This window comes from Coccinella septempunctata, chromosome 5 (genome assembly GCF_907165205.1).
Source record: "Coccinella septempunctata chromosome 5, icCocSept1.1, whole genome shotgun sequence".
NCBI lineage: Eukaryota > Metazoa > Arthropoda > Insecta > Coleoptera > Coccinellidae > Coccinella > Coccinella septempunctata.
The window spans coordinates 10992875-11014197 of NC_058193.1; the positions used below are offsets into that span (position 1 = coordinate 10992875).

The following is a 21323-nucleotide window of genomic DNA, read 5'->3' on the forward strand; positions in this document are numbered from 1 at the left end:
GTATCTTCTCATGTTAAAATCAATTTATCTTCAGAACTCTTCCTTATCGCCCGGAATTTAGGGTCACTCGAATTTCGAAATGCATTATCGACATGAATTTTTTCTGGCTGCTTTTTCAGTGGTAGGTAAATTTCGTTGGGGGCGTTGATGTTGTCCTCTATTGCTTACTGACGCTGTTTCTTGTTTAATTGCGTTGCTGATTTAATGCATAAGAATTAATATTCCTCTCATATATTTCAGATGATGCATTTATGAAAATGGCTATGGAAACCATGGATGAACTAGATTGGTGCCTAGATCAACTTGAAACCATCCAGACGCACAGATCTGTCTCGGATATGGCGTCATTGAAGGTAGGTGCTCCTAATTTCCGAAAAATTTAAGGCTGTGACTAGTCCCGACTCGGAACTTATTAAGCAGTGAAAGGAGTAGCGAAAAACTCAATTTTCAGTACAAATCATAAGCTTACACCCAGTCAAATAGAAAAAATGATTCATATTTCAATCGTGCATGTATTTGAAGATAAATATGTTGTAAAAGCATTGTATTATTATTTCGTATAAAATATCATACATTTCACAAATTTATTTGGCAGCTTCCTTTATCGATCACATTTTTTTAGTCAAGAATCGCCGTAAGAAAGAGGTTCACTTCTGAATCAAAGATAACGTCTGGCAATTCCTCTGGATCAATTTACACTAAGCAATTTTCAACTTTCTCACTAGTTCGAATTGCATACTTTGCTACACCTTCCATTCTCAAATTCCATGATGGTATTTTCTCCTGTCTTTTCAATCTTGATTCAGAAAAAGCCCACACTATTTTTTGATGAGGAATCACTCCTTGAATTTTGTCGCAACTATTCATAAATAATATTATACGATTCGCGAACATAACCTCAAAACCCTTTCACAATTGTCGGTACTGAACAAGGATCCCGAGTAAGGCCAAGAGACTTGTTTGGTAATTGAGTCATTTGAATTCGTCAGTCGGGACTGGACACAGATCCCGAGTCGGGACTCTAGTCACAGCCAAAACAAAAACAAAACAAAAATTTGCGATAATGAATGAGGTAGTATAATTTCATTATTCCGCAAAGGGCGGCTGTGGAAGAAAAAGGATTATTCCTTGACGCATATGAATTCTCTACGAAAAATCATTCATTATAGAATCTGTTTGTAGGCTTTTATATTTATATTCGGTTGCTAGGTCTTTATTTTTCTATGTAACGGGGGGGAAAACTTCAGAAAGAAGTTTTCTTGAGGGGGTTTCTCACTGAGCTTAAGGCCCACTAAAACCTAATCCTGCTTCTCCATTGGTTCATGTATTTATCTTTTGTGAGATTGTTTCGATGGGTTTCTGTTCTTATTTCAATCTCTTCTCAATTGGTCTGTTGGCCCGTTCTGTAAATGCTCATTCTTTCTATATGTATATCGGGGCCGTAGCCCTGATATCTAGGTTCGGATGAATTTCGCCGTCATTTTTGACAAAGTATCTGAATGTTTTTTTCAGGTTCGGCCTAGAGAAAATTTATAATGAAGTCAACCCAAAAAATAACACCCTGCATATCAAAATTCCTTTAATTTGATGGAATATTCGAAAAAAGCAGAACAAACTAAAGAGAACAAGGTATTTCTAGTTTTTTCACATGCAATTATAATACTCCATCAAATCTAGTCAAATCTGCATATTCAGACAACATGGTAACCAAAATTTCAAAAAAATTAAATTTCATTCGGTATTCATTAACTTTTCTGAAATTTTTCGGGGTTTTCACTCCCAATCTCTGGAAAAAAATCAATTGAAATAACCGATTTGCTCCTGCGTAAATTCTTGCACTAATTTGTCAGGGGCAAATCAAGTAGAAAAAATTGTTGCCTGACAATGAACTGAAAAAAGGAACTTTGAAATTATAATTATGTAACAATTTAATTGAATTTTTTGGTGACAAACGTGAAACACTACGAAAGCCGAGCACTTCTTTACATATAAAACTAAGTCGGCCATTTTGTGAATCACACCATTTATAACTCAAGATTGGATGAACTGTTTGTTATGAAAGCCCTGAAGAAGTGGAAATATATCCGCGAAACGTCGGCATTAGTTGGGTTTAGTTTTTGACCATTCACGTTTCCTATATCCTGTGAAAAATCTAGAATTATGATCTCATTAATTGAAAAACCTAGTTATGAAAGATGATTTTTTGGATTCTTCTACGGCCGGGTTAACATAAAATACAATGAAACTCTGAAGAATTTGATGAAATAAAAAAAAAGGAATTAATTTTTCTTCTTGCGAATAACGCCAGTAGGTGTCGCTACGGTTGATAGCGTTTTAATGAAAGTATTATATTTGATATCAATTCAGTGAACTTCATTTTCTAATGATATTATCGCATCTGAGTCCAGGTGTCATTACACCTGTCTTTCTACCGAACCCTAAGGAAAAATTCATAACGAGAGGTTGAAAAGTACTGAATTTAAACTAAAGCAAACTGTGGTAGCCCGTGATTAGAAATTGAAAATGAACTCATAAATTCAATACTTTAAAATTATAAACATAGTTATGTGTACGAACTTTGAGTTTTATGATAAATCGGCACTAAAGAAAGAGAAGAAAACATCTTAGCGTCATATATTGTGTTCTATGAAGTGAAAGTACTGAAATACTTGAAGAAGAAGAAGTAAAAGTACCACAGACAAAGACAAGGTTTATTTATGTAACCTGTGAAAGCTGCATTAGTGTGACGTAGCGAATTGAAATAGGTCAGTGCTGGGTTCCAAACAAAATTGTTTTAGTGGGAGTTGTTCAAGATTGAGTTCAATGTTTCATACAGTTTATAAAATTAAGAGATTTAAGGTGAGTAAACGACATTTTATCATAGACCTTATAGCAATAGATAATACGAGAATAGTATGTCAATGTTCAACTACAGGCTTCAGTTCGAATTTTCAGCGTTGTTCTTTGTAGTTTATTATATTTATTTTGTATTTGCAAAACTAAAGTGGTTTTTACATACAGTGATCAGTTAATTCCATCGTTATTTTGATTTGTAACGATTTTTGTTTCCTCCAGTGTTATTTATGTATGATGCCACGTGCCAGAAGTTCTAATACATCTCAACTAAGATGTCTAAAACTCTGGTGTATTCACTGATTCGATTTTGTTTTTAATTTCGTGGGGATATGGGATCAGTTTCGTTTTTCCCACTGTAGGTAGCGCTGTTTAGAATTTGACAGAGCATTGTCAATTGATATTTGAAAATAATTTGAATCCTTTACTACGACCTACGAATATGTTGTATTTATAAGCGATTATTGGTGTGTGAAAATGTATTAGTTTCGAGAAAGGGTGTAGAACGTTCATATATTCGACATGTCGTTCAGTAAGTTCATTTTTCTGTATGGACAATCAAGAACTACAGCTAAGAATTCGGTGTTGTTGGAATTTGAGGCAGAACCAAATCAGATGAACGAACATTCGGGACGGATATTGCTAAGTTTTATGGCAACTTCAGCAATATTTCAAAGAAACTGTATTGGAAATACGTCATGTGAATTGTGAACATGTATTGAGAGTCAGAAATACATAAATCTATTCGAGTCTGTTCTTCAAATATTCTGTATGAGTAGATGCAGTGAAAATTCCCTTTCCGTCAACTGTGTTTTATTAAAATCATATTGAATTACCCCCCTCACGAATGCAATTTGTCAAACGGAAATTATTTTGAAGAAGAATAGTAAATACTCCTTCGAACCCTCATTCGATAGTGTTGAAATATTAACAGATTTGTTTTCACAAAGAAAATTAAACTGTAAATCACAAATAATCCTTAAGAGCTGACAAGATGGACCAGTTCATATTTTGAACTCGTTGATCGATATTCGATATATCAACGAAAACAAAATAAAACGAGAGATCATTGGACTTCCTTTGGTAGAACAAGGATAGAACGAAGCAAATGACATGGTGGCGCCGCCACGAAACTGATCCCATATCCCCGATTTTCTGAAATGTTGATGCTTGCAAAAAGTGACAAGTGCACACACCAGTGTTTTAGACATCTTAATCTCAACGAAGCCGCAATACTACTAGGCTTCGGAATATTTCGAGTTTATCCTCTGTAGAAAATCAAGAAAGAGCACGGGTTCAGCGCCGTGTAGGTATGGCCCCACTTCGTGACTCACGAACACCAGAGCAAAGAGTGCCTCTCTTAATTACGTTTACGGTTTACGGTTACGTCGAATTACTCACATGGATATGAGACAGCTTTAAGCTAATCGTAATCGTCCACGAACGAGAAGGAACTCAAATAGAAATTTGAAAGGAATAGCTTTTCAATATGATAGTTCAATTGACTACAACTCTCACGATTCCGTTGTAATTGGCCTGATGGATGCTGCTATTGCGATGCATTGAGGTTTGCTGTATAAATTCCGGGATTGTGCTGTTTAAATGGTGAAATTGCCATTATTGCCTCCCCCACCTGATTCATTGAATTCTGTCCTCCGTGGAGAAACATCCGAATCAAGACTTTTACTATCTAACACAAAAAAATACAATGGGTGTTTCCAAATGACTTTATTTGGAGCAGATGTAATTCAAGAACGTGGATTGAATCCAACATTCAAGGTAAGAATAAAATGTTAATATTAATGATTTCAAATCACTTATTTTGTCTTTCCTTTCTGCTATTCCATAGCCAGATTCACCATCGAATTGGATCATTACAACTACTTGAAGATGCACAGCATAAATTCCTCCGAATTTACTTCATAGGCAATGTGGATGATCAACTTGATGAACGTCAATCTATTAATGCAGATGTGAAAAGAATAATTCTTCAAGATCTGTTGCAACTACTTCATGAACATCAAGCATTGGTTCGATTGTTTAAAACTGCTTTGAAACGTATGCCAAGTCAAGGAGATATAGAAAAGGAGGCGCAAGTGCAGATCGGAAATACTCGGCTGCGTCCAATGACGTCACACTAGCGCGCATTGGCGTAGATTAGAAATTTCACGTCACTGAAGTGAGGTGTAAACAAACAGACGAGGTTAGATGTACATTTTTAAGCAGAATGATATGTCCCGCAGGGAAAACGTTGGTTTTTAACATCCTTTTACATCCAGAGTTATGAAATCGAATTTATCACAATAATATGAAGTATACGAGAACGGTTAGTGCAGACGTTTGGAATTTGAAGTACACCAACAGCAATATAGTTCTGAAGTTCAGTACTGAAGGCATATGAGCTAAATGAAAAGAAGAAAAAATGTCGCTATATGATTATCTGACCTGAATAAACCTGTAGAAATGAATGCAGTAGGACAACGGAAACTGCCGGATAATGTAAAAGTTTACTTGAGTATCATGATTCAGGAAAGACAATGAGTAAAGATAAATTTTTAGGAAACATATGAGAAAACCGTATAAGTATAAACAATGTCTAATTGATGAACAAGTACGATAGTGGAAAGCAATTCAGTCTTTCGTGATAGATTTAGTAAAAATGATATTTCAAAAAGTACCTTTAAACTTGTCAGAAGTGTGCTGAAAACCAATCTATTATTTCAATTTTCAACTCAGAAAGGCTGGGTATATAAAATAATTTTCCAATACCTTCATGTACTTTGTGAAATAAAGAGACTATAGGAAATGAGACAATCCTAGTATGCAAGGTTCATCAACATAAATCCAGCCTTTTTTCTTGTTAAAGTTTTTCAAGGATGTTTTCTCATTGTTAAAATAACGCAGTCATATTGGTGCTTGTTCTTCTTATGCCCAACAAATGAGTAGAAAATTTCTTCCAATTAATTTTTGTTCTTAGGTATTTTGCTTTCGGATAAGGGGTTTAATTCCAGGTACTGCAAAACACTATCCTATAATGGCTAACTGTTAGTGGAACTTCCAAAAGAAGTGTCTCGACTAGAAGTTTAGTAGGAAAGTAGCATTAATGAACTTGGTGAAAGAAATAAAATGGTGCAGTCATTATTTGAATCAATATGGATATGTTGAGTAGGAGAGTAGGAAAAAATTATCATATGGCTCAGGGACAAACTTTCACAGTTCTATAGGTTGGTCTGATAGATTGAAACCAATGTCCTAATGAACACCTAAAGAAAAAAACTGTAGTAGCTTAGATAATTATCGACCCAAGCCAAAAATACCCCCGAAGTGATAATCCGAGGAATAATGTCTAAGGATTTATCAAGCATAGTTATCCCAGGAAAGATAAATGATAGAAGTGTGAAAATACTGGTAGACACTGGCTCGACCAAAACCATTGTACGTCCAGAAATTGCTGAAGGATTCAAGATTCGCCCAGTTAGGATCAAACTTCGAACTGCATCTGGACAAGAAATACCGACTTATGGATCGATCTTCTCCACTATTGAATTGGAAAACACAACAGTTAGCCACGAAAATCTGGTAGGTGGAATCACGGAAGAAGTTATTCTAGGATTGGACCTTGTTAAGAAGCTTGGATGCCAATTGGATATGAAGAGTGATGTACTTCAGCTAGGAAGTGAAGAGATTCCATTCAATGATGTGGAGGACAAGATATATCGGATTCGACTGACCGAGGACATCACGTTGCCAGGGCGAACTGAAGGCATAGTAACTGGTAGATGTGACGATGTAACGAGGAGTGGCTGCGTGAGAGTAATTGAGCCCTGTAACGATACAACCTTAGCTAAAGGACTATTACTTGAGAAGACCTTGGTAAGGGTAAGAGACAGCATTTCCATCCGATTGTTAAATGTCAACATGTTTCCAGTCATCCTGAAGAAGGATACCTTCATTGGACTTGGTGTACCTGTGTACCATATTACGGGTGGGATGAGTACTGCAGAAGTCTCAAAATCGCAAAGGAATGCTGAAGAACTGGTGTCCCTCCTCACTTCAAAATGCCAAGAGCTCGACCGATACCAACTACTCGAAGTGAGAAAATTGCTTCAAACGTTCTCCGACGTTTTTGCTACAGACGGAAAAGCAGGGAAGACTGATGTTGTGCAGCATAAAATCAATACTGGTGATGCACAACCTATCCGACAGCATCCTAGACGTCTTCTTTTGGTAAAAAGAGAAGAAGCTGAAAGGATTATTGAAGACATGGCGAGAGAAGGTGTAATCAAATACGAACCGATAGCCCCTGGACATCGCCCGTAGTATTAGTAAAGAAGAAGGATGGAACTACTAGATTCTGCGTAGACTAAAGGCAGCTCAATCAGGCCACGAAAAAGGACAGCTATCCCTTACGAAGAATTGATGATACCCTGGGCACACTCTCGGGATCACGTTGGTTTTCCACCTTGGATCTGAAGAGTGGATATTGGCAGGTTGGCTTGGATCCAAAAGACAAAGAAAAGACTGCCTTCAGTATTGGAACGGGTCTGTGGCAGTTTAAAATTATGCCTCTAGGTCTATGCAATGCTCCTGCCACATCTGAACGTCTGATGGAGACAATATTGAGAGGGCTCTCCTGGAAAACTTGTCCGGTGTGTCTGGATGATGTGATAGTAGTGGGAAAATCATTCCAAGATCACTTACGCAACTTATCCGGGGTTTTCCTTCGTGATGCCAACCGTAAACTAAGTCCTTAAAAATGTAATCTGTTCCGAACAGAAGTGAAAAAATATTTAGGACACGTAGTTTCACGGGGAGGTGTGAAAGTTGATCCGGATAAGATCAAGGCAGTGCAGGATTGGCCCATACCGAAAGACAAAAGTGAGTTTCGGAGTTTCTTAGGCCTTTGCACTTATTATAGAAGATCTGTATCTGGTTTTGCAAACGTTGCCAAGCCGCTGACGAAATTGAAGGAAGATTGACAGGAGTACATATGGTCCGATGATTGCGCTTTTCGAACAATTTAAGAAGGCTCTGGTCACAGCTCCAGTTCTGAGTTACGCAAGGGCTGAAGGTAAATTTGTGCTCGATACCGATGCAAGTTATACAGCCATTGGGGGCGCAAGTTCAGGATGGACAGGAAAGAGTCATCGGGTACTTCAGCAAGGTGTTGTCCAAACCAGAACGGAATTATTGCGTGACCAGGAGAGAACTTTTAGTAGTCATCAAGTCCGTAGAATATTTCTACAATTATTTGTACGGAAGGAAATTCTTACTAAGAACGGACCATGCTGCTTTGAAATGGCTCCTGAGTTTCAAGAACCCGGAAGAACAAGGGTGGTGAACAGCAAGTTTTCAAATCCATCTCTCCATTTTTACAAAGCAGGTTCTCGATAAATGAATCAGAATAATGATCTCAAAGAACCATTTCAAACCATGAAAATGTTCGCAGTTCGGTATAGATCTTCTTATCAATTAATGTAGAACTCTAACTCTCTCTAAAAAGCTGTTGAAAACAATTTCGTAAATATTTGAATCGATAATGTTCCACAATCTCCAGCGATCTCTGACAATATCCATTCACATAACGATAATAATTTAAAGGAAGCAAAAATGTCCATGTGTTCACAAGGAACGCACTGGCACAGATAAATCAATAAAAAAGGAGGGGAAAAAATAAATCAGAGAAATCCAGAAATTGTGTAACGAAAAATTAATTAATGAATAGAAAGCGGGTTAAAATAATTTAGAAGGTAAATTGATTCATTAGATATTTCTGGGAAGCATGTGGAGTACTACGTGTTAGCTGAAAATGGCGAGCTGAAAAAAACCTACGGTATTTCCACTGATTCCTTCTACATAAAACAAATGAATTGATAAAAATTGAAGTGGAACAAGATTTGTCTGATCAATATAACATGGACACTTACCGATTCTTATAAATCGCCACAGATAGATAACTGATTAAGAAATTAATTTTATTCAGAAAAGTCAAAATCTATTTCTTAAAGATGTTTAGGTAACGCTGCCCGAGACGAGAAAAGAAAATCCTCGGGAACTGTAGAACTAGCTCGCAGGTGCGCATGGTGGGGGTCGATATCATCGATCGAGCACAGATACAGGGGTGCTCTCAAAGTCATTCATATTAAATTTTCAATTTGGAGAATTGAGCCGTTACACACCCCCTTTACCCGGTGAAAAAAAAATTAGAAAATTGAGATTTTTTTTTTATATACCTATATAACTGACAGCCAAAAATTACAATTCCGTCTAAACATTGACCAGACAAAGTTATTCAGTATTATAAGACACAGCTTCTCAAGTTCATGAGAAAACATAGTTGAATTTGGAGCAAGCATATTATTTAATAAATTAAAGAGGTGTATTTCTGTAGGGGACAGTGCGAAAGATTTTTTTCCTCCTTGAAGCTAAGAAACGACGTGAAAGACAAATTACCCTGAATATAACATGATAGAAAACGACAGCATGAGTGTACAGTGTAAATTCGAACTCTGTATAAAACATTTAAGACGCTACAGTGTAAAGTGAAACGGGAGATACCAAGGTACCTCTTGGGCATACCCTTTAATGAGACAAAATAGAACAAAAAGTAATTAATTTCCATGGTTATTAGTAATTATGCCTGAAGGGCCAAAGAAAGAAGGGTATGAGGGTTTACTTATACAGAGGATATCACCCCAAACTCTGCCGCCGAACTAATGCTCGACGTCCATCCAAGTGAACTAAACCTTACACCCCCAATAGAGATCTGCGCAACTTGACGGAGTTCAGGAATCCGTGGATCATGACTGCGACTGAGAGCCCGAGAGGGTGTTGGGTAGGCTCTCAAGGGCAGCATTGCGTTCGCTTTTGGTCAAAGGTCACCTCGTGTACTATCCAGTCCCAATCACAACCCAGGAAATCCATCTCCTCATCAAGTGCATCCACCAGAAGTGTAGAGGAAACTTTCAGTCTAATTCTGTGAAAAAAATATGTTGTATTCAACATTGAATGTTAACGAGATGAGCCATCGATAACAACAAAAAGAAATAGGAACAAATGAAGAATACAACAATGTCAAAACCGGTAAATATTAAATTCCAAACAATAAGGTGAGATGAATCAGTTGAGTCGATAGAAGGGAAATGAATATTGAGCCCTGCTTGCAGAGAATATCACAGCGCTTGCCGTAACAGATTATTGCAAACAATACTCAATGATTCAAATTGAAAATTATGTTGAGTTAAGTCGAGTTGAAAGAAAAAAATGTTGATTCTTGTACGTCGAGAATTTCACAGCCTTTGCCGTAACAAATTAATACGTACAATCCTCAATCGCTCCAATTATGTGTAGATGTATATGAAGATAAGAGAAAGATAATATACACCACACTTTAAAACAAGATATTCCCTCAACTTCAACACAAACAAAACAAAGACACTCAACTGATAATAGAGATAGGTAAATATATATGTACACTTATCCTTGTTAAGATGAAGATAATGGTAAAAATCGGTAGTTCTGTTTTTGTCTTGTTGTTAAAGGCTTGACGTGTCGTCACAGGTGACCCTCCCAACCAAGCATGGTGTACCTTTCAAAAAAATATTTCGAGTTGGACGATATATTGAACGAGAAAAGAGAAGGTAACGTGGTAAGGTGTTCCACGCCGCCTGAGAATCTGCGAAAAGATATAACTCAAAAGAGAAAAATCTCCCACAAATTCTACCGGCCCAATATACGTAAAAACAGAAAAAGCAGTGAGATAGTAATTGCCAGGTATTGAGGCAATTAGGTAAATGAGGTATACGTCTACAGATTGATCGATGATAGCAAAAAAGGAAATATAGGTAGTGGGCGCCAGCAAGAGTTACTTGCAATATGAATCTCACGATTCATCAGTTAAGAAAAGATACAAGAAATAAGGAAAGTAAGAAGAAAGTAGGCAGATCGATTGTGAATGTCGTTCTGTCGGGCACGTCTCGGTGATTGATCCTTTCGTTTAGTTTGTTTTCCCGATGATATAAACACTTCGTTTTAAATTATATTCGTGAAGTGAGTTTGAAACTGTGAGTAGGTATACAGTTCATCTTCCTCATTTTTAACATTGGTGTTATAATTCTCCTACACTGGAGGTTTGTTCACCTCCGTAATACCTTATCGGTTTCGTGGGACATCTGGCTGTGGGAATTCCATTCTAAAGGAGAACATACACTATCCGTCTGTTTTCCTTTTGTCTTCCCTTTTCTCTCCTCGGCCTATTTTTGTTCGTTTTTTCAAGCCTCCCAGACGGGCCACTGTGGAGTGAGGACTGTGTCCCTGTATATAGCCCAATCCTTTATATCCCTTCTTCTTCTTCCGCCATGCCTGATTGCGATACATGTACGGTAAGCATCTATTCTAGATCCCCGGGATTAAAATGCAGTGGTTGCGGGAAATTTTTTCATGCCAAATGCGTGAACCTTTCTAAAGGTGACGTTCCTCGCTTTCAAATGCCTGGGGTTTCTTGGAACTGCGGTGGATGCAGGAGCGGGGGAGATGTGCATAAGCGGCAATCGCTCGCCTTTCCTTTGCATAATGTTGTGGAGGCCTCCCCAGACTCGCTCAGCGTGCTGCAGAATATTCAATCAGAAATGAAGTCCCTTGTTGCTAAATATGAAACTCTTCTTGAATCCGTCAACTTCTGTAGTGACTCCGTCTCTTCGTTTGAGCGCAGCATGTCTGCGATTGATCGAATGATGGTCGATATGGAGCGGATAACCAGAGAAAATATGCAGCTGAAATCTACCGTGAAGGATTTACAGGAGCGCATGGAGGTATTGGAGCAACAGAATAGAGTCAACAACTTGGAGATCTGTGGTGTTCCCGAGAAAGCCAATGAGAACGTTTCTCATATCATATCTAAGGTTGCAGAGGTTATTGGTTGTCCCATTAACTCATCCGATGTGGATAGTTTTTACAGAGTACCAACATTTGACATTTCTAGACCAAAGCCTATCGTGGTTAAGTTCACATCGAAACAGAAGCGGGATGATTTTCTCGGAGCATCTAAGACCAAACGTCGTCAGTCACTGCAACCTAACAAAGGCTTGAAGATTGAGAATATCTCTGATAATTTATATATTAATGAAAAAGACCAAAGAGGTCACACGCAGCAAAAACTATAAGTTTGCTTAGACACGCAATGGTTTCATCTTCGTTAGAAAGGATGATAGGTCGAGGGTCGTTAGGGTCTCTAGTGAAGAGGATCTATCTAAGATCGTATAAGTCCTCTGAGTTGTAGTCGGTTTTGTATTTGTTAGTTAATTTTCTTTCTGCTTTTTGTTTTCTTTTCATGAGTCTTTCTGTATATTATCAAAATGTACGTGGTACAAAATCTAAATTGTCAGTACTCAATAGAAATTCATCTATGAGTGAATATGATATAATTTGTCTAACGGAAACTTGCCTCGATGATAATATCTTAGACTCTGAGGTACTAAATAACTCCTATAAAGTCTACCGGCGAGATAGAAGGTCTGGCTCGTCGCTCAAGAGTAGGGGGGGTGGTGTTCTAGTGGCAGTCTCGAATAATCTCACGAGTTTTTCTGAGAGCTCCTGGTGCTCAGAAGCTGAAGACATTCGGGTAACTATAGTTCCTGATCGGGGTAGCAAAGCTAGAGTTCGCATTGGATGTGCCTACATCCCACCGAGAGACATGGTGGCGTTAACTTCCTTTACAAGTAGGCTTTGTGATATAGTTAATAATAATAATTGTAACGATACCTTTGTTATCTGCGGCGACTTCAACTTGCCAGAAATAAAGTGGAATATGAACCCACTAAATTCCTTCTGTATCCCAAATAATGCTAGAGATCCCTGTTCGGCTTCCTTCGTGGACGCCATTTCCCTATCGGGCTTGAATCAGTTCAACAGCTTTGTCAATGTCTCCGGCAATACACTTGACTTAGTTCTTAATAATAATTTCAATATAACCGATTTTCAACTCTCTGAATTCCCTCTAGTTCCTGAAGATCCAAGTCATAATACTTTACAGTTTAATATAAATGTTCCTGTTCAACATAAGAAATCTTGGGGTAATTCACGCAATCGAATTTTCAATCGTGCGGACTTTGGTGCGATAAATGAAGCTCTTGGTGCCATTGATTGGACCAGCAAGTTGTCTTATCAAGATCTAGATAGTGCTGTGGATAGATTCTATGAGATTTTGGATGATATATTTGATAGTTCAGTCCCTTCCTATCCCAAATACTGCAGAAAATATCCAACTTGGTACTCCCTAGCTTCTATCAAAACCATAAAGGAAAAAAAAATTTCATAAGCGGTGGAAGATGTATGCCAACTCGTTGGATTACGCTACATTCAGGCTTTTGAGGGCTAGAGCCAGGCATCTGATGTCACAGGATTACAAAAAGTATTTGGCGAGTGTGGAGGGTAGCATTGTGGATGATCCGAAGTTTTTCTGGCGATATGTGAGGAATAAGAAGGGTTCTCCTTGTTTGCCTGATTCTGTCGATACACCCAGTGGTGTCTCGACTAGCCCGCAGGAAATTTGTATTAAGTTCTCTGATTATTTTTCCTCAGTTTTTCTTCCTTCCTCGGCGATAAACTATAATGAACCTTCTGAAGGGGTTCCTCTGCATTTATCTAATTTTAGTATTGAGCGCGATGATATCCGCACTAAGATCACGTCCATGCGCAATGGGAGTCCTGGCCCTGATGGTATTCCTTCCTCTTTCCTGAAAAACTGTTGCGATGTGATTGTTGAACCTCTATTTATTTTATTCAGCAAGTCTTTAAAGGATGGTTGCTTCCCTTATAAATGGAAAGTTAGCAGTATCACTCCTATATTCAAATCAGGGAATAAAAATCTTGTTGAGAACTACAGACCTATTTCTAAACTCTGCGCGATTGGTAAGTTGTTTGAGAGCATCGTGACGGATTTCCTTTACTTTGATTTCAAGAATATATTGAACACCGAACAACATGGTTTCATGAAAAATCGCTCAGTGGAGACTAATATGTCCCTATATGTGGAATATATCTTGGAGAATATGGATTCTGGACTTTCAGTTGGGGCTGTCTATACCGACTTTAGCAAGGCTTTCGATAGAATTGACCACTCCATAATGATTTCTAAGCTTGCTGGGTTTGGTGTGTGTGGGAGTCTTCTCCGGTGGTTTGGGTCCTATTTGACTAATAGACATCAGCGTGTTTGTTTGGGTGGTTTCAGATCTGAAGCGGTTCATATCATATCGGGTGTACCTCAGGGGTCCCACTTAGGCCCATTACTTTTTTTGCTTTTTATTAATGACGTTATTAGATGTTTTAAATTTTGCAGAGTTCTTCTTTATGCCGATGATCTGAAGATGTTTCATTCTATTTCCTGTCCTAACGACACAGTACGTATTCAAGAAGATTTAAATCGATTTGCTGATTTTTGCAGGGAAAACAAGCTTCTTCTAAACCTATCTGAATGCTGCTCTATTACCTTTTCCAGAAAACCCGTCTCTGTGCCAGTAACATACCGAATTTTCGGTGAGCCTATTTCTAACGTCAACTCCGTGAAAGATCTGAGTATCACGTTGGACTCCAAATTGCTCTTCGATCAGCATATCTTTAATATTTCGAAAAGGGCCAATCGGATGCTTGGTTTCATATTTCGAACATCATTTGAATTCCGGAGTGCCGACGTCGCTCGCACTCATTTCCTGGCCTTCGTCAACAGTATCTTATGTTTTGGGTCTGTTGTGTGGAATCCGCGCTATGGGATTTATATAGATAGACTGGAGGGTGTTCAGAGGAGGTTCGTGAGACATTTCCAGAGACGATTTTTCCCTCTTGTGAATGATACATCCGAAGTTTATCGGAAATTAAACTTTATTCCCCTTGAGCATCGCAGAAGGATAGCTGATGCAATGTTCACTTACAAACTGGTGAACAACAAAATTGATTGTACTCATTTGTCCAACTATGTAAGGTTGGTCGTTCCCTCTTACAACACTCGACACACGGATACATTTTTCACTGATTTTGCGAGTACTTACTATTTTCTTAACTCTCCAATTCACAGATTAATGAAAACATTCAATGAGCTGTCTAAAGTCACTAACATTGATATATTTTCTGACTCTGCCTCTAGGTTTCGGTCCATTCTTGTTGGTTATTTTCGCCGTTGCAACTGCAGTCGTAGTACTGGTTCGTTGAGGTCGCTCAGATGAATTCTTATGTATACCACACTGTTTTGTATAATTTTTGTATAATAATATATCATTCTCTGTTTAATCATCGATTTATGTGTTCGATTTAGGGCTTTATGTTCATATGTGGATAAAATTCAGTTTTTTTTCTGTAACACTGAATTGTGGACACTGCTTTGGGTTCGTCCTGTTTGTGTCCCGAATTAATAAATAAAATAAATAAATAAATAAAATAAATAAGTAACGGAATCCTAGAGATCCCTTATTTAAGAATTGAGATATCTAAAGTACATTCACAGTTACGCTCAAATTAATAAATATTAAATATTCCATAACAGCGATGAACCCCAGCGAATTAACAGGCATGCAGACCCTTTTCATTCTTTTCAGTAAGGTACTAAATGAAGTACCTAAAGGAAAAGATAAAGATAAGTAAGATAACGATATGTAAAAAAAGGTCTTGGAATGCCCAAAAAACAATACAGGGAAGGAGTAATAGGGGAAAGATACAAAGGTACAGACAAGGGAAATGATCAATCTGCAGCGTTATCATCTGATGGATCAGTATCATCCAGTGTAATATCGAGTTTAATATGTGAAACATGGAAGTCCCCGAGATTATTTCCGTTCAAGTCTTCTAAGTTATACACAACCGGTGATGAAACCTTCTTAATTATACAGGGAACAAACTTAGGCGCTAATTTGGCAGAAAACTGATTTGTCGCATCGGAAAGGACATTTTTCTTCCAAACTCTATCACCGACACGAAATCTGACATCTCTCCGCCTTAGGTTGTAACGTTGTGCGTTCACTTTGTGAGCGTGATAGATTCTTTTCCGGACATCTTCATACAAATCAGGCAACATTTCCTGAAAAAGGGGGTCTAATACCTCTTTTTGTATAGATACTATATTATTCGCGTTTTCCGCAATTTGTCCGTAGAAAGCACCATCAGTGGGTACATTTCTAAAGAAACAGAAGTATGAAGGTGAAAGATCTGTAACCTCATGTCTGGCTAATCTAATAGCCTGAGCTATCTCGAAGATATGTTCGTCCCAGGTTTTGTGATCTTCATGAATGAATGATCTAATGGATGTAGTAATAGTTTTATTCAACCTTTCGGTTGGATTAATCTGAAGAAAATAACGTGCGTTGTACCGAATTTTTTGTACATGGTATTTTTTTATTAGTGCCTTGAATTCATTAGATGTAAACTGTACACCGTTATCAACAATTATCATCTGCGGTACACCAAATAACAGAAAAACTTGATTTTCAAGAATTTTACAGACGGCTTTGGTAGTTGCTAGAGCTAAAGGCTGAATTAAGACAAATTTAGTGAACCAATCAGTAATATCAGTATTGATTACCATTCTCAGATCTGGGATAAGGTCCCAAAAGATCTGCCGATATTTCGACAATTCCCTCTTCTACCAGCTTGAGGCAAATTGCTAGATTTACAAGAGGCACAAATCCTTCATTTCTGGATATAAGTTAAAATTGATTCGCGCATTTTTGGCCAATAGTACAAGGACGAAATTCGGGATAAAGTTTTGAATGACGGCCAGTTGGGTTGTCGTGGTACATTTTTAAAATATGGTGTCTATTCGCAGTGGGAACAACAATTTTCCACTCAGATAAACTATTAGATAATATGGACTTAGACAGGACATGCTTGTATAAGACATTATTGTCAACTTTGAAATCGGGATAAAGGCAAGGCTTGGACGTCACTCTGCTGAGAATTTCACGGTACCATTTATCAGGTTTGAGCATAGATAAGTCCAAAACTGCAGCTTCCAATGCCTCAGGGATTCGAGATAGAGAATCCGGTACATTCATAAGTACTCCCGCACTATGTACAATTTTGAACCTGTGACTAAATAACTTCATAATCCACCGAGCTATTCTAGGTAAGGGATTTATCATCGTACTGAGCCAAATGAGAGATGAATGACCTGTTATTACAGTGAACTCGGTAGGTACCTACCGAGAATTGAGATATTGCTGCCACTGTCAAGCAGAGCCGATACTTTTTCATTTTCAACAGATACATTCAGATAAGGCCGATTGTCTTGAGCACGTCTATCTAGTAGGGGTTGAACAGAGACGTTATTGTTCAATAAGAGTTTTTCTGGTTGTTACTGATCGACTTCAGGTGTTTTAGGAACATTATTTGAGTTATAGAAACTTTCAACAGCAATAAGCCAATTTTTCCAAGAGTCATGATCAAATTGATTGTTATCAAGAGATCTTAATTTTTTTCTTGTTGTTCCGTTTTTTCCGTTTTGATTTGAATTTTGATTTTTTGCGGCAGTCTGAATTGGATTTGAACTTTGCTGCTGGCCACCTGCTGCCATAGATCCACCAGCTTGTACATTTTTTTGGCACTTTTTACAGGAAAGTTTCGTCTTTCCTTCAGAGCCAAAACAAAAAACTATAAAAATAGTTACTGGTTGTCCTAGTTGTTGTTTCCTAGATTTAATCTCATCCATCAGAACTCGGTCGTAATTAGATGGCAAAAAAGTCTGTTTTAAACCTGTTATTAGTTCGGACCAATTTTTGAAACTTTTTCTGATATAATGATTGTGCCACCACGTCCACGCGTCCAATTGAAACAAATCTGAAGCTGACTCAAATAAGTCTTGATCAGTACAACCTCGTGAAATTTTAAGTGAATCAACTAAATCGAGAAATGGAACGAAAGCTTCCCTACCAGATAATTTTTTAATACCCCACTTAAAAAATAATAATAATAATTCTTTATTAATCCCTTCGACATTACAAAATGAGAATGTTTGGGACAGGTCAGATGAGATGAGTTCCTAGTAAAGGAAAATGAATACAACTTATCAAAATAAATATGATGCACTAATAGTCATACAAAATAAGCCAAACAAAATTTATGCGAAATGATCATCTGCAAAGTATTCCGCTATACTATAATAAGATTTCTCAATCAATATGCGTTTGATAGTTTTTTTGAATTTTAACTCATTTAATCTCTTGATTTCATCTGGTAAGTTATTGAAAATTTTAATGCCCTTATAAGATGGGGAAAGTTCAAATTTCGTTGTCCTATGTTGAGGCAGACACAGTGTCCCAGAGTTTCTCGTACAATAGTTGTGATATTTCGACAGTCCAATAAAACTTCCAATATTACGTTTGATATACAACAGACATTTGTATATATAAATATAAGGGACCGTCAAAATGTGATGCTTGATGAAGAGAGGTCTACAGGAGGAAACTGGGCCGATATTGAATATCAGACGAACTATCCTTTTTTGGGTCAAAAATATCCTATTTGCTTCAACTGAAGCACCCCATAACAAGATGTTGAATTGTAAATGACTGTATACCAAACTGTAGTACACATCTAAAATTGACTTAGATGGTAAACACCCTTTTAATTTATTTATAGCATAATAGGATGCATTCAACTTTTTACTCAATACTTCAATGTGTTCACTCCATCTCAAAGTACTGTCGAGATGAACACCCAAGAACTTTACTTTTTTCGAAGAAGAAATTTTGACATCTCCCAGCTGGAGGGTCAATGGAACAGTGTCCCTGATACTGAAAGAAATAAACTTGGTTTTTTCCACATTCGCTATGAGCGCATTAGCACTACACCAGTCCATGACGCCCCTTATCAGTATGTTGCAGCAAGAAAGAAGTTCATTAATATTTTTAGATGCAATGGCAATAGATGTATCATCGGCAAATAAAATCAATTTTATTAATTCATAGAGATTGAGATGTTCAGGCCAATCATTAACGAACAATATGAACAGGAGTGGGCCTAATACAGATCCCCGAGGGACACCAATATCGATATTAAATTTGCTCGAATATGAGTCACCCACTTTGACGACCATTGATCTTTCCACCAGGAAGCTATGTAACCACTCCAAGAAAATTCTTCTGAATCCTAAGTTATATAACTTATTCATTATAAATGGTATAGACAAGCAATCGAATGCGCGGGATAGGTCGAAAAACAGACCAGCGACACATAGACCATCATCCAACCACCTATAAGTACTTTCAACAAATGAAACAGCAGCAGTCTCAGTTGAGCAACCGGCTCTGAATCCATGTTGGCTACTTGTGATAATATTAAATTTATCTAAATACTCTACCATACGCTTTAATACCAATTTTCCAATCACTTTGGGAATAGAACTAAGAATTGATATTGGTCTGTAGTTGAATATTTCATTTACATCATTCCTTTTATGTACAGGAATAACAATGCTCGTGTTGAGTGAAGATGGGAAAATGCCAGTTGATATTGACAGATTTATCAGGTGAGCAAGATGACCTGCAACATATCCTGCCGAGACTTTCAATATTCGTGATGATATACAGTCAGTACCAGTGCTCTTTTTGTTACTTAATAAATTTATAACATTTATTACTTCTTCCACAGTGACTGGATAGAAGTAGAAGGTATGAGACACCAATTTAGATGTTGTACAGATATGAGATATAGTACTACCATAGTGTTGCTGCAGGCTTACAGTTGTTATCTTAGAGAAATATTCAGCAAAGGCTGTAGCTATCATAGGAGACTCAGAACAGAGACTTCCATGTAAATTTAGCGACATGACATTCGGATTCACATTTTTCCTACCAGTTTCCTGGTTTACAATACTCCAGACACTCTTATTTCTGTTGACAGAATTCTCAATTATATTTGCATAAAAGTTAGATTTCGTTACTTTCAATAGATTATTTTAATATTTCTTAAAATTCCTATACATCTCAAAAGACTGTTCAGACTTCAACCTAGAATGCAACCAATGTAAATTCTTCAAATGAAGACTTGCCTGCTTAACTTCTGGTGTTATCCAGTTATTACTATGGGAGACTATGCGCCTCGCAGGAAAATTCTCGTGGATCAAAAGGGTAATAGTATCCACGAATACTTGAAAACATGAATCAACATCACTGCTCTTATATATTTCATCAAAGCAAACAACAGAGAGATTTGTCATATAGTTCGTAATTCTATCTGCATTTAAGGTTCTGATATATTTTTTATTCGTCAGTTGGTTGTTTGAACGATCTACTGGAATTTTTAAGTCCACTGATAAAACTTTGTGATCACTAAGGTTAGCTTCTATTACCCTTGATTTACAATATTCCAGAGAAATATTACTTAAAATGTAATCAACTTTTGAGGATGATGTTCTACCGGAAATATTGGTGAATATTCTCGTCGCATCTTGAAATGTTACATGCAAACCGAAGCTGATAAGTACATCAGAGAGTAGTTTCTTCATATTACAGTCATGTTTTAGAAAGTCAACATTAATGTCACCACAAACGAATAAGTTGTCTACTGACCTACTACAAAATTGTAAAACAGCAAATAATTTTTCGAGAAATTTCTCAAAATTTCCTGTTGGGGGCCTATAAATACTGATGATCCCTATTTTTACACCGCGACACAGCACTTTTGTACCACAAACTCCAAAAATCAATTCTTCGGAATATCTGGATACCTGCAGATTCTTCACTTGAATGTCACATTTCACAAACAACACTGGAACTTTTTTCGATAAACTAGGGGATTTATTTTCCAATGCTACATTTGGACTATGTAAACAATTCTTAATCGGAGTTGATGAAGCTGGAGGCTCATCAAAATCAGCCAAATCTGATTTCAAACCGAAAAGTTCTGTTTGTAAGGCCTGCTTAATCTCGGCTTCTTTATCATTATAAGGTTGCAATCTATACAATCTACCTGAATAATGAACCAACCTGGACGTTATTCGGTTATACTCATCTTTAGAAGAGGTTGCTCCAAATTTACCTACTAGTTCAGCCAAACGAATAGAAACCTCATAAGTCAGCTCATGAGCCTTCAAATAGTTTGGATTCATAGACATATCGATAAAGATATAAGCTACTTTCAAGTCTCACTTCCGGATAAGTTAGGAAGAAGGTAAGATAAGATAATGGAAATGAGAGGTGAATGAGCATGTAAACGATAAATAAAGAGATTAAAAAGGTAGAAAAGTAAAAAGAGGTGAAAACAGAAATCACCTGTGATCCAGAAATTTAAATTTCGAAAATCCGTTACCAGTGGTTCAGACTACCATTGCAAAGCAGAAGCATCAAGAAAATCAGGCCTTTTGACGTTGGTCGCCAAGTGTGTAAGGTTTTAGTTACTTTGAAAAGCTCCGGCTGGCAAAGAGCATGAAACCACCTTACCTTTTCCTGTTTTTTTTTATAGATAGATGCTTCCACTCTGGTCAATAACAG

At 37.3% G+C, this 21323-nt stretch overlaps 1 protein-coding gene across 1 annotated transcript in view; it reads left to right on the top strand.

The window, feature by feature from the left end:
* The window catches only part of LOC123313577 (cAMP-specific 3',5'-cyclic phosphodiesterase, isoforms N/G-like), a 411318-nt gene that overhangs the window by 344069 nt on the left and 45926 nt on the right, over positions 1–21323 (top strand). Inside the window, exon 7 of the mRNA XM_044898521.1 lies at positions 241–353. Within this exon, the coding sequence (XP_044754456.1) occupies positions 241–353 (113 nt within the window). The remainder of the gene's footprint in view (positions 1–240; positions 354–21323) is intronic.